The following is a 13,712-nucleotide window of genomic DNA, read 5'->3' on the forward strand; positions in this document are numbered from 1 at the left end:
TCCGATTCGAAACCGAACCGCTTCAAATCGAACCGAAATCGAACTCTAATGTTAAACCGAATGATTTAATTTTTTTTTTTAAACCGAAAACCGAAACAAAAAAAATCGAACTGAAGACCGAACGCCCACCCCTAGTTGGCATGGTGGTTTCCTTTGTAAGTATCACGTGCGTGGATGTTATGGGAATTTGAGTGCTAGGTAATCGTCAAGGGCCTTGAATAGGCATGCAATAAGGGCTTTGGCATGATTGATATCCAAGGGAATTCTAAGGATGTCGTGAACTAAATTAAAGGAACAAGAACACCTCTTGGTCCGCTTATAAATATTATATTGTGGAGCAATATGCAAAGAGTGGAAAGGATTCGAGTGTTGATTTGAAGCATGTATTCTAAGAACAAAAGTGCGTGGTGAACATCTTGGTTTATCTTGTGATTCGATAGAGCTTTATAGAATGATCTGTCCTTACTCCATCCCGAAGTTAGCTAATCAATGCATGAATTATTGAGAGGCACCACTAGAAAGTTGTATGGGTTAATCCTCTCCACTTGCTCAAAAAATAAAACTTTCTCTTTCAATAAAATATGATGATAGCTTTTAATATAATTCATTATTTACGTTTTACATGCTTTGATTATCTTTAATACTTTTGTATTATTGATTGTGATATATACTTTTGTGTGACACTTTATGAACATTAAATTATAATTTGAACTATTATTGATCCGTGTGCAATAAAATTTGTACCACCCTTTGGGTTTTAAAAAAAAATCACAAATTACAAATAATCTTAAGAGATAAACACTTAAGTAAGATCAAAATCGTACTTTAATTTGCAATTAACTTTTGATTCATATCAATTCAAAAAATTATGCTAAAATTGTAATACTGATTGACGAATTAACATAGTATTTAAGAAATGTATTGAACTAAAAATTCAAAGAGTCAGGATGGCCGAGTGGTCTAAGGCGCCAGACTCAAGTTCTGGTTCTCGTGAGAGAGCGTGGGTTCAAATCCCACTTCTGACAAATGTTTTGATTCCCCCTTACTTTTGTATTTATTGGGCTATTTTTACAAATCAACGGAAATTTTGAAGGCCTCAAAGAAAGGCCCACCGAGATAAAAACAAAAACAGCCCAACAAATTCTCTCCAATAAAGAACGACACGGTGTCGTTTTGGCACCAACTACCCTGGAAAAACCCTACTTCTCAGCTCCATCGCCCTGCATAGATGAGTGGTTGCTCATAAAAACCAACTTCAATATCAACCTGACCCGAAATGGACGGACCAACGTCGACGGAACCGATTGTCGAGGATCCATGTATCTCGGAGCATCCACCGCCGGCGAAAATTGTCGGCGGAGGCGGAGTGGAAACTCAGACGGTTCATAATAAGACCCCAGAAGAGCTAGTGGCCAAAGCCATAGCTCCAGTGAAGAGGGAATATCTTCGTCCTCCCCCTCAAAGACATCATAGCGACGGCAACCGTGCCGTTACCGGAGTCCAAAATGACGACGCTGCAGAGGCTAAGTCCAATCCTCTGCTCAAAGAGAAGAAATCCAAACGTCAACTCAAACGTGAACGCCTTCAGGTCATCTTCCCAAAATTAAATTGAAAATGCAATTTGTACTATTTTTAAGTGCATATTCTGCTCTAATTATGTCCTAGTGTTGTAAGCTTTGTACACTAAATTTGCAGTCTTGTTATTATCGTGTAACTTACATTAACCATTCCATGAATTTGGTTTCTTTAATCAGAAGATTTTTAAAATTTTAAAAGGTTTTGAAGTATCTTGATGGTTCTAATTTTAGGAACAAAAATCTCCTCTTAATCTTTGTCCCGTGGTGGCAAAAACTGGGAAAGTTAGTGCGTGTTCTTATAGTGATAAGTGCCGCTTTAACCATGATGTGGACGCTTTCAATGCTCAGGTAAAATTCAAATCAAGAATCAATTTGTTGGTTTTTGTGTGAACTGTAAATTGATTTTTGTTGCCAATTGGATGCAGAAACCAGCTGATATAGAGGGTACATGCCCTTTCCTGGATAATGAAGGGCCATGCCCTTATGGATTGGCTTGTAGATTTGCAGGTACACACAAAGATGATCTACCAGTGGAGACTTTGAATAGTCGTAGGCAGTGTTCTGAATTAAATGTATTGAGCAAGGAAACTCAGAAGCTTTTGTGGAAAAATAAACTGAAGTTCACCAAGGCTCATGCTACACTCAAACATCTTGGGATTACGGTCAGTATACACTTCTGACAAGAGTAAAGTGACAGGATGAATTTGAACCAAGAAATCTAGGAGATTATGATATTGTAAAGTAAAACCAAAGGAAAGAAAAACAGAAATCTAGGACTTCATGATATTATAAAGTAAAACAAAAGAAAAGAATAAATTCTTGCCCTCAGCTACTTAGAGTTAATTGTTCCAATTCTACTGGATGCCCTCTCTTCTAAGAGTTGGTATGTATTTATAATCTATTACCATATGTAAAATAAGGTGGGAGCATCAACTACTGCATAATTAGTCAATCCCTAAGTATATGCTCCATAAAATGAGCAAGGATTTACATAATCAGTCAATCCCTTATTCTATGCTTCTTTGAATTCTGCCACAAGAATGATTATTTGATTACTTTTCTTTCCTGCCTGATTTGTATCAACTACACAAGTCAGGCGGAAGAAGATAAGGAATCATGTAATACTAATACTATTAGAGAATAGTAAATACATTGGGGAGGATATCCCTTTTCTGAACAAAATCTATAATATGATTGAACGTAAGTTCTGTGTGCTTTGATGACATGAAGGTGGTAGAATCCACAACAATATTGTATGTTTTACACCTCTTTAACCTCTGGTGCTGTTATTTATTGGTGTGGTATTCTAATTGCAGAGACATGGAATAAATGATAAGTTTTCCAATCAAGAGGAAGATGATCAAATTGACACAAATGGCTCTTCCACTACTGATAACAATGAAGCTCCTGCTTATGCTAATATCAAACTGGAGAGCTCTCTTCTAGTTACAGGTGAAGAAGGTCTAGATGATGCTGCTGTGATTGAAGATGATAGACCACAAAAGAAGGCTAAATCTTCTATTAACGAAACACCTACTTTCATTGATGTTAACAATGGTATGTAAATTGAGTATTTTGTTTCTAGAATTCATATTGTTGCTTAGTGAGGATCTCCAGAGCTTAGTTGTATATTTCAACAGCTTCAAATATCCAAGAGAAAGTTCTTCAAAAGAGCCATGATGGAGATGCATCTGTAGGAACGGCTGTAATGCTTTCAGCAGCTACAAATATCCAGGAGACAAATCTTCAAAGGAGCCAAGACAGAGTTACATCTGCAGCAACCGTAGATCATCCTGCTGCAGAGACGGATAAAAGCCTTAAAGTTCATCCACGTGAGAAAAAGCTTATTGATTTCAAAGAGAAACTTTACCTTGCTCCTCTGACGACAGTAGGGAATCTACCTTTCCGAAGGGTTTGCAAGGTGCTGGGAGCTGATGTAACCTGTGGTGAGATGGCAATGTGCACAAATCTTTTACAGGTGGGTTCTTGTTTTTCAGTATTTTTTTAAATTGCACAAAATTGTCAAGAGAAATATTTAAGTTAAAGTGCAAGTGTATTACTGTCTTTTTCCATGCCCATAGGGTCAAGCATCAGAATGGGCACTGCTAAGGCGACACTCATCTGAAGAATTTTTTGGTGTTCAAATCTGTGGATCATATCCAGATACAGTTGCAAGAACTGTTGAGCTTATTGAGCAGGAATGCTCAGTGGACTTTATTGATATTAACATGGGATGCCCAATTGACATTGTCGTTAGCAAAGGTGGTGGATCATCTCTTCTTACAAAACCGATGCGAATGAAGAGTGTCATAGCAGGGGCTACTGCAACTGTTGATACGCCAATAACCATAAAGGTAAGTTGTACTTTTGGCATTCAGGAAAACTAATGCAAGTATAAGAGTGTAGGTTATGGAGTTTTCAATTGGATACAAATATTTGTTTTTTCTACAGCAAGTTTCTACTCTTTAGATCTTTTAGATTCTTTTTCTGAGATGCTTTATAATTGCGCCTTTTGCTGCTTAAGGTACGAACAGGTTATTTTGAGGGGAAAAATCGCATTCATTCATTAATAGCAGATATTAGAAACTGTGGAGCTACTGCAGTTACTATACATGGTCGATCACGTCAGCAACGCTACAGCAAGCTTGCTGACTGGGGATACATCTACCAATGTGCAAAAACTGCCCCCAAGTCATTGCAAGTCCTTGGCAATGGTGATGTATTCTCTTATGTAGACTGGAACAAACACAAAAATGATTGCCCTGAGCTTTCTACATGCATGATTGCTCGAGGTGCATTGATAAAGGTGTTGTAAATACATTCTTCATTGATGATCTTCTATGCACTTGGTCATGTGGCCATATTGAAATAACCCTCTTCCAAAATTTGTAGCCTTGGATATTTACTGAAATCAAGGAACAGAGACACTGGGATATTAGCTCTGGGGAACGGCTGGATATCTTGAAGGATTATGTGCGTTTTGGCCTTCAACACTGGGGTTCTGACTCAAAAGGTAAGTAAGAGATGGCTTTTGGATTGTTCTTGGCAAACACATTTGCCAAGGACATCATGAATGTAAAATGTTGACGTTTGTACTAAATGGCTTCAGGCGTGGAGACTACCAGGCACTTCTTGTTAGAGTGGCTTAGTTACACATGCCGATATATTCCAGTTGGTCTGCTAGATGTAATCCCTCAAAGAATAAATTGGCGATCACCTGCATATTATGGTCGAGATGACCTTGAGACACTGATGGCTTCTGATTCTGCTGCCGATTGGGTATCAAATCTGTAACTCTCACTCCATTGTTATTTAAATCTCTAAAGCGTACAATATTAATAATCTGTCATGATCTGTCTGTCATGTTCCTTAAACAGATCAGGATCTCCGAACTGTTACTTGGCAAGGTTCCTGAGGGGTTTTCATTTGCCCCAAAACACAAATCCAACGCCTACGATACAGCAGAAAATGGCTAATATCAATCTCTTCTTATCTGCTCCTTCTGATAGGAGTTTCAGGGGTGCCAACAAGGGCCTGCTTTGCTCAAGCTTTGGGCCGCATTCATACCTTGCTTTAGGAGATGCTCTTGTATTTTGGTAATAATATTTTTAAAATTTATCTGAGAGCTGTGGGTTTCTGGAAGCTCTTAAATTTTGAAATACTAGAATTTCTATTCTTACGGTTGATCTTTGTATTGTGACTTGTGAGGAAATGAAGTGCCTATTTTCCTGGATGTTTTCGGTATTTTACTTGTTTTCAAAAGTTTTTTGTTTATTGGCATTGATATGGATTTTGATTTTTGATGTTTCGGCAGAAGATTTATCCAAAGTATTGGTGTAGATAAGAGCCAATTTTCAGTAGTTTCATTCACGAAAAAAATTTAATGGCTTTCCTGTTGGATTCATTATAAATAATTTGTCAAGTAACTAGCTTAATGACCTATTATTGTGTGGAACGTGGTTCACACAGACATGGTCCAATATATATTTTTACAACTCATAATGTACATTATTTTAACATATAATGTACATTATCTTATTGCAGAAGTTTTATTATTCTTTTTTTTTTCTAATACATAATTTACATTATTCTAACACAATGTATATTATCTTACTTAGAAGTTTCATTATTCTAATTCATAGTATATATTATTCTAAACACATAAGGTACATTATTCTACCACATAATGTACATTGTTCTAACACAATGTATATTATCTTACTTAGAAGTTTCATTGTTTTAATACATAATGTACATTATTCTAACACATAATGTATATTATTCTAACTCATAATGTATATTATTCTAACTCATAAAATTCAACAATATCGTTTTGGACTGTGGTCCACACAATAATTTGTCTTAATGACCCATTGGTACCTTTGTGGTTCTCTCAAATGGGATGTTACAAGTTTAAAAATTCATCTTGATGGGGGCAATACTTACGAACAGATACTGCATTGTGATAGAGTTAATAGTATTCAAAAAAAAAAAAATTCATCTTGATAAACACTTTGGTAACTTATGTTATGCCATCCCCAATAGCACTCTTGGACACAAAGTTTAAGAAAATAAACTGACAAGTGTGTGTTTTAAGCAAATGGGAAGGTGAAATCGAAATCAAAGGTGGATTTTTCTCCTGTTATTTCCCAAACTTTGTCAGTCCCAGTGGGCCCACCTTTTGGCATACGTGAGGCGCATCCCCTTTTGGATTTTGTCACCCAATAGCACTCTTTAGCATTAATTTTTTTTTTTTTTTAGTTTTTTCTTAATTTGTTTTGTCAGCTTTTGTTTGTTATTTTTTTCCTCTTTTTTTTTCTTCCACCCTCATTTTCTCCTTCCTAATCACACTTACAAAATCTCCTAAAAAAAAGCACCAAAATTTAATCTATTGGAGAAGGCCTTAGATATAGTCCCGTCCATTAAAGAGAAAAACAACCCATCATTTCCTTAATATCATTAAAATTAAATCAAAATAAGAATGCCAAGTTTTTCAATGAAGACATTGTATAAGGCGTTCCCCATTAATGGTAATTATAATTTTTATAATGATAATAAATAAATAAATAACCAAAATATAGTGGAGTAAAATGGTAGGTCTACAAAAAATTGAGAAAAAACTTAAACTAACGGGGAGAAGGATTTTTGAGATTGAGTGATTGAGTGAAATAATCCACTCCTTTGTCTTTTCAATCAACTCAAGGCCTCTCGGACATTGATGGCTTCACCTTCTTTGGAGTCATAAACATCCTTCCAAGGTATTCTTTTGAAGTTATAAGTCATAACGTTCCCAAATTTATTCTCGACACACAACAGAGACCCATCTTCCCAAAATAACTATTGATCACTGTGTTTTCAATCGTCCCGCCTATGATTTTTTTCATTTTTCTGTTACAGTTTGGTTCTAAAAAATATCAACTCTTCATTGTTAGTAGCATTCTTCCAATCTCTCAAATAAGCCCCTGCACTCTTCACAATAATTATGTATTGGGATGCTGTGGTTGTGCCAAATTTTCACATTTATTGCATTCTAAATGTTATAGCCAGTCATTATAAGTAGACAATATTTATTTTTCTTAAGCTTGCGAAATTCTGCACTACCCAATCAACAATTGTAGATTTGTAGTGTTCCAAAATTATTTCACTCCCAATAATTCTTCAACATTCCGTCGTTGCTTCACAACTAACTAACAAATGAAAAAGTGTTTCAGTTTTTGGTAAACAAAGTTGAACATCACGGGAACAATTGACATATTTAACTAGTAAATTCACAGTAGGTGGGTGATAGGGCTATACTCAGCACATACGTTATCCCCAATGCACCCAGCAACCCGACCTCAAGCAGGACCTAACCAACCTTATTCCTGTTACCCGACCTCTTCAGGTCGGGCCGGCCTGCCCATACCTCCCGGTACTGGGCCGCTCAAGACACGTGTACGGCTACGGTCCGGGGGCAGGGGGGACAGTGCATGAACGCCACGTGCGCGGCATGCCGGCAACCCGGAACTCTACGCTGCACTGTCCCCTATAAATACCTGCATTTATTGAGGAGATAGGACTTTTGGCCACATTGAGAATCACTAAGATCTGCTTCCCGATCTAAGCCTAAACCCGGACTCTTACCTTTGATTCTTCACCTCCTCGATTAATATAACCCAGTATCCAATTATTATTATCTCCCGTATTTACACCATCATTTTTGGCGCTGTCTGTGGGGACCGACGTTAGATAAGCCGAATACGCAAGACAGCCGTTCCCCAATTATGTATCCTTACCTAGATTTCTTCAATGAACCGGAAGCACAGGAGATGGAGTACATGGACGATCTTGAGGCCGGAGATCAGGATCTCAGGTCCCACCTCAACACCCGCGCGGAGTCAAAACGGGCTCATCCCGCTGAGCCTTCACCGCAGGAGCCGATAAATATCATCCACGAGGTCCTGACCTACCCTCAAGGGGTGGGGAAAATGCCCTTTCAGTACCCCTTGAACCCCATGGGGATCCCAGATCTGAATTATCAATGGTGGCAACACACGCCGCAGTATTACCCTCCACCGCCTTACCAGTTCCAACCCGGAGTTTTTTCTCAGCCGACGTACTTCCCGGCCCCGGGAGTGTCGCTTGCCCCTATCAACCCGGAGATTCGCCGGGTATAGTTAGAACGAAGGCCATCCGTGCCGTACCCCGCCCCGCCAGTGCCACCCCGCGGACCACCGGAGGCCGCGATGGAGTCTGTCGACGGGACAGAGTATTCCCCCCTGAAGGAGTGCTTTTGAACGGTTACGACCCTCGGCTAGAGAACGCCTAGGGGTACGAGAAGAAGGTCGTAGATCCGTAGACAGACCCATCCCGAGCTACCGAGCGACTCAGAGAGCAGCAGCTCCCGTTCGGGCAGACCACGAAGCCGGGCATGAAATAGCAGCGGTAGTGCCTTACCCCGGGGCATCTTGGAACAGGTCCGAAAAGAATTTAATCGTTGGAAAAACGAGCAAACACCAAGGCCGGGAAATGACGCCGCAGCGTTATTGACTGCCCCATTCACTGACGAGGTCATGAATCACCCGTATCCGATCGACCTTCGAGTTCCGGGAAGCAAGGGATACAACAGCAGGACCGACCCCGAGGAACACGTTAACTCCTACTACGGAAACATGCTGATGATGGGGGTGTCTGATGCGGTAATTTGCTGCACGTTTTATTCTACCCTAGAAGGTCGAGCAATCGAATGGTTCAAAACCTTAGAACCCAAATCTATTGATAGTTTTACGGAATTAGCAAGGAGATTCATTCAGCGGTTCGCGACCTCGAAGGCTGTCCGCCGGCATTTTACGTACTTGGAAATCGCAAAGCAAGACGAAGGGGAAACTCTTGCTGAATTCCTCGTCAAATGGAAGAGCGCAGTGGGAGAGGTGGAGCCCATGGACGATCGGACAGCTATCAATGTTCTCCATTCATCCCTCCGAGCCGGCCCTCTATATCAGGACTTCATCCTCCGACCTCCGTTGACATACGAAGAGGCGTTGCGGCGGGTAGCTGAATCACGCGAATGCGGGAAAGGCGAACGCGGCTAAGCGCCGGCAGGAGGCGGGGCCAAGTCGACCCGACCGACGAAATACTGACCGGCCACCCAAGCCGAGAGATGGTCCTAATCATGACCGGGTCCCGACCTTTTCCCAATTATCGCGGCCAGTGGCGGAGGTACTAGATTACGCTCAATCATGCAATCTCGTCAGGTTACCAGAGGCCGCCTGGGACGAGGACGATAAGTCTAAGTATTGCGCGTACCACCGGAATCGGGGACACAACACAGAGGACTACTCCAGTCTGAAGAGGGTTATCGAAGATTTACTAAGGTCGGGCGAGTTATCCCAGTTCGTGCAGAAGGATAAAAGCAAGAAGCCCTAGAAAAAGATGTTTCGTAGGTCAGGGAAGGATCGCAAGAACAAGAATAACCCGGATAACCGAGATGAACTGGAGGAACCGCCGCCGACGTCAGGCGCAAAGCATATTATACACGTCATATTTGTGGGGCTTGAAGGCAGCGACGCGCCCGAAGAGCGCCGACTATGGTCTCGAGAGTTACACGTCAGTTTAGTCGAATCCGAACCACGAGCAAAGCGACCACGGACGGACCCGATAGCGTTTACGGACGACGATCTACCGTCACAACCCGACTACAACGCGGAGGCACTTGTGGTCACCATAGACGTCATGAGAGTCGACATCCAACGAGTAATGGTCGATACCGGTAGCAGTGTCAACGTGCTCTACTATGACGTCTTGAAGAAGCTAAACCTAAACCCAATCGCCATGACACCCATTCGCACTCCGCTCTCAGGATTCACGGGGGACACCATCCAACCCGAAGGAAGCATACGGTTGCCGGTAGAGGTCGGGACCTTCCCGCGCGTGCTTAAGGTCGAGATGGACTTTGTGGTGGTGAATCTGACATGCGTCCACAACATAATCTTGGGACGACCGAGAATTGACATGCTCGGGGCGGTAATCTCCATGCCCCACCTGTGCATGAAGTTTCAAACGCCGGAGGGGGTCGGAGTCCTCCGAGGAGACGTACGATCCGCCAGAAGGTGTTACGTCAAGGCAGTGCAAAAGCAAGAGGCGGGATCCTCTCGGGTCAACACCATTTCTCAAAGGAAAGACGAAGATAAGAAAGAACAACCCGAACCATCAGGAGAAACAAAAGAGGTGGCGCTCGACCCCAACCAACCTGACTGGACTGTCCAGATCGTAACACTATTGACCCCCGGTCTGAGGAAAGACGTTCTGGCCGTCCTTAGAGAGTACGCCGATATCTTCGCGTGGTGCCCCCAGGACATGCCCGGGATCGATAGCCAAGTGATCTGCCATCGGTTGGCGGTCAATCCAAACGTGAAGCTAGTAAAACAGAAGCCGAGGCACCTATCGACGGACCGAAAGGAATTTGTGCGCCAAGAGGTCCGAACACTCGAAGCTATAGGCCACGTGAGGCCGGTGGTCTACCCCGAGTGGGTGGCAAACGTAGTGCTGGTGCCAAAGCCCCCGACTTGGCGCATGTGTGTAGACTAGACCGACCTCAACAAGGCCTGCCCCCTCGACCCTTACCCGTTACCCAGCATCCACCAGATGGTGGACGAAACGGCCGGCGCCGACTTGCTGAGCTTCATGGACGCATTTAAAGGTTACCATCAGATTAAGATGGCATAAGAAGATGAGGAAAAGACGTCGTTCGTGACTCCCGAAGGACTGTTCTGCTATCGAGTGACGCCTTTCGGGCTGAGGAACGCGGGCGCCACCTATCAACGAATGATCAACAAGCTCTTTGAGGGGTTATTGGGGGTCACGATGGAAGCTTATATTGATGATATGCTCGTCAAAACCTCAGATCGGGTAAACCACTATTGCGACCTCCAGGCCTGTTTCGAAATCATGCGCCGCTTCGGGATGAGACTTAATCCGAAGAAATGCACCTTCACCGTTCATACCGACAAGTTTTTGGGATTCATGATGACGAAGAAAGGGATAGAACCAAACCCGGTCAAAGTAAAGGCTGTCCTCGACATGCAACCCTCGACCACAGTTCGGGAGGTCCAAAGATTAACTGGCCAGTTGGTCGCCCTCAGTCGTTTCCTGTCAAAACTAGCCGAGCGAGCATTGCCGTTTTTAAGATCCTCAGAAAGGTGAATAGCTTCTAGTGGGATGATGAATGTCGGGAGGCATTCGAAGGACTCAAAGAATACCTAGCATCTCCAATCGTCCTGTCCAAACCGGAGGTTGGGGAGACGTTAGACGTTTATCTGGCGGTAGCTAACAAAGCCATAAGCGCCGTACTTTGTAGAACCGACCAGGCGGGAACACAGCGACCTGTCTATTACATAAGCCACGCCCTTCAAGGGCCCAAGCTGCTTTATTCAGTAATAGAAAAGGTCGTCTACGCACTTTACACGGCGGCAATGAAGCTAACACCTTATTTCCAAGGTCGGATTATCCGAGTATTGACCGACCAACCAATCGGAGCGGTCCTCCGAACTTCCAGCTCTTTCGGGTGCATGGTGAAGTGGGCGATGATGCTTACACAATTCGCAATCGAGTACCGCCCAAGGCCAACCATTAAGGTCCAAGCAGCACGAAAGGAGCAGGGGGCGGCATAGTAATAACCAGTCCGGAGGGCTTCAAGCTGTACTACGCCCTCCTTTTTCAATTCGTCCCCACAAACAATGAAGCCGAATACGAAGATTTCATCGGCGGTGTGGAGCGGGTGAAAGCCTTAGGAGCAACCGCGGTCAAGATCTCCACCGATTCCGCCCTCGTGGTTGGCCAGGTCTTGGGAACGTTCGAAGCTAAAGGAGACCGGTTGGTTAGATACCGTGACTGAGCGGTAAGGGAACTTAACAACTTCAAATCATACGCGGTTCAGCACGTTCCCCGATCCAAAAATGCCGACGCCGATATCTTGTCCAAATTGGTTCACCAAGCGCCAGAGCATATCTCCAAGATTGCCCGGGTCGTAGAAGTGCCCGCCGCAAGTATCGACCTATTGCAGGTCGCGCCGATCACTGAAGAAGATCACTGGATCACCGACCTCATAAACTATTTGCAGTCCGGTGAACTCCCAACCGAGGATGCCCAAGCTCGAAAAGTCAAACAGCGGGCCCCCAGGTTTGAGGTGTTGGAAGGTAAACTTTACCCGCGGTCGTACGGGGGACCATTAATGCAGTGCCTGAACGCCTTCGAGGCAAACTTGGTGATGACCGAGCTACACTCAGGTATCTGCTCAGCTCATCAAGGGGGACGGTCGCTAGCAAGGCGGATCATGTTGATAGGCTACTATTGGCCATCCATCCAACTCGACTGCGAAGAGCTCGCGAGGAAGTGTGAGTCCTGCCAGCGTTTCGCCAAAACGCCCGGCCGACCGGCCACATTCTACAAGCCGTCAGCTCAGCCATTCCATTCGCAAGGTGGGGAGTGGACATCCTGGGACCGTTCCCAGAAATTGCAGGTCGGAAAAAATTCATAATAGTCGTCGTGGACTACTTCTGGAAATGGGTAGAGGTAGAGCTGTTGGCCACTATCACATCCCAACAGTGCGAAAGGTTCCTATGGCGGAACGTTATATCTCGTTTCAGAGTGCCCGTGCAGTTGGTCACAGACAATGGGAGACAGTTTGAGAGCAAATCTTTCCAAAACTTCCTAGCGACCGTGGGAACCCGATCGACAAGGTTCGGTTGCCTACCCGCAGGAAAACGGTCAGGTCGAAAATGCCAACCGCACCATCCTGAACGGCCTAAAAAAGAAGCTCGATTCCGCAGGTCGGAGCTGGGCCGAAGAGTTTCCGTATATATTATGGGTATACAGGACAATGCCTAGAGAGGCGACAAGAGAAACCTCGTTCGCGCTGGTCTACGGCGCTGAGGCCAGGCTCCCGATCGAAGCATGGATTCCCACCAGGAGAGAAAGGGAGTTCGACCCAGTCGAGAACGAGACCTTAATGACGACCGACCTGGACGACCTGGAGGAACGAAGGCAGTTGGCGGCCCGAAGGATCGCGAGCTATCAGTAGAAGGTGAAAATACACCACGATTCCCGTGCTCGGCCCCGATATTTCCAGGTCGGGGACTATGTTCTTCGACGTAGAGAAGTCAGTAGACCACAGGAGGGTGGCAAACTCACGCAAACCTGGGAGGGACCCTATGTGGTGTCAACCGTCATCCGCCCAGGGACGTACCGACTAGAGACAACTACCAGCAAGGCCGTGGATCGAATTTGGAGCTCGAAAAATTTAGTTCTGTATTACCACTAAAGGTGCATCCTAGCCTGGTGTTACCATTGGATGTACTTTAAATGGATAATAAGTGTTAGTCAAATATCTGAAACTGTCATTTGAGTTGAAAAGACTGCAGTCTTTAAAGGGCTCCTATCGGATCGAAAAGATCGCAAACTGAGGTCGAAAAAACTACGGCCTGCCATAGGCCCAATCCAAGATCGAAAAGATCGCAAACCGAGGTCGAAAAGACTACGACCGGCCTGCCATTGGTCTACTATGGGTCCCGATGTGACTAACGGCCGAAAAGATCCCAAATCAGTCGAACAGACTAGCCTGCCATAGGCTCAAACCGTATCGAAAAGATCCCTGGCCAA

At 44.0% G+C, this 13,712-nt stretch overlaps 1 protein-coding gene and 1 non-coding gene across 2 annotated transcripts; both read left to right on the forward strand.

Annotated features, from left to right (window-relative positions):
- Positions 1 to 941: 941 nt before the first annotated feature.
- TRNAL-CAA lies at positions 942 to 1,025 on the forward strand. Its single transcript has one exon. It is a non-coding gene; the product is annotated as a tRNA-Leu (tRNA).
- Positions 1,026 to 1,178: 153 nt separating this feature from the next.
- LOC115999787 (tRNA-dihydrouridine(47) synthase [NAD(P)(+)]-like) lies at positions 1,179 to 5,321 on the forward strand. The gene is made up of 10 exons (XM_031239692.1): positions 1,179 to 1,588; positions 1,809 to 1,925; positions 2,003 to 2,239; positions 2,894 to 3,134; positions 3,218 to 3,555; positions 3,659 to 3,931; positions 4,102 to 4,383; positions 4,470 to 4,590; positions 4,687 to 4,856; positions 4,955 to 5,321. Exons 1-10 carry the CDS (start codon positions 1,277 to 1,279, stop codon positions 5,051 to 5,053), a joined length of 2,190 nt encoding a protein of 729 aa, XP_031095552.1. The 5' UTR covers positions 1,179 to 1,276; the 3' UTR covers positions 5,054 to 5,321.
- Positions 5,322 to 13,712: the final 8,391 nt, after the last annotated feature.

The sequence above is a fragment of the Ipomoea triloba genome, chromosome 12 (assembly GCF_003576645.1).
Source record: "Ipomoea triloba cultivar NCNSP0323 chromosome 12, ASM357664v1".
Classification (NCBI taxonomy): Eukaryota; Viridiplantae; Streptophyta; class Magnoliopsida; order Solanales; family Convolvulaceae; genus Ipomoea; species Ipomoea triloba.

What these genes read in the sequence shown, in the direction of transcription:
- LOC115999787 (XM_031239692.1), top strand. Translation starts at nt 1,277, where the DNA reads ATGGACGGACCAACGTCGACGGAACCGATTGTCGAGGATCCATGTATC. An exon ending in TTTCATTGATGTTAACAATG is followed by an intron (nt 3,135 to 3,217) that starts GTATGTAAATTG and finishes ATATTTCAACAG; the next exon opens with CTTCAAATATCCAAGAGAAA. An exon ending in CTCGAGGTGCATTGATAAAG is followed by an intron (nt 4,384 to 4,469) that starts GTGTTGTAAATA and finishes CAAAATTTGTAG; the next exon opens with CCTTGGATATTTACTGAAAT.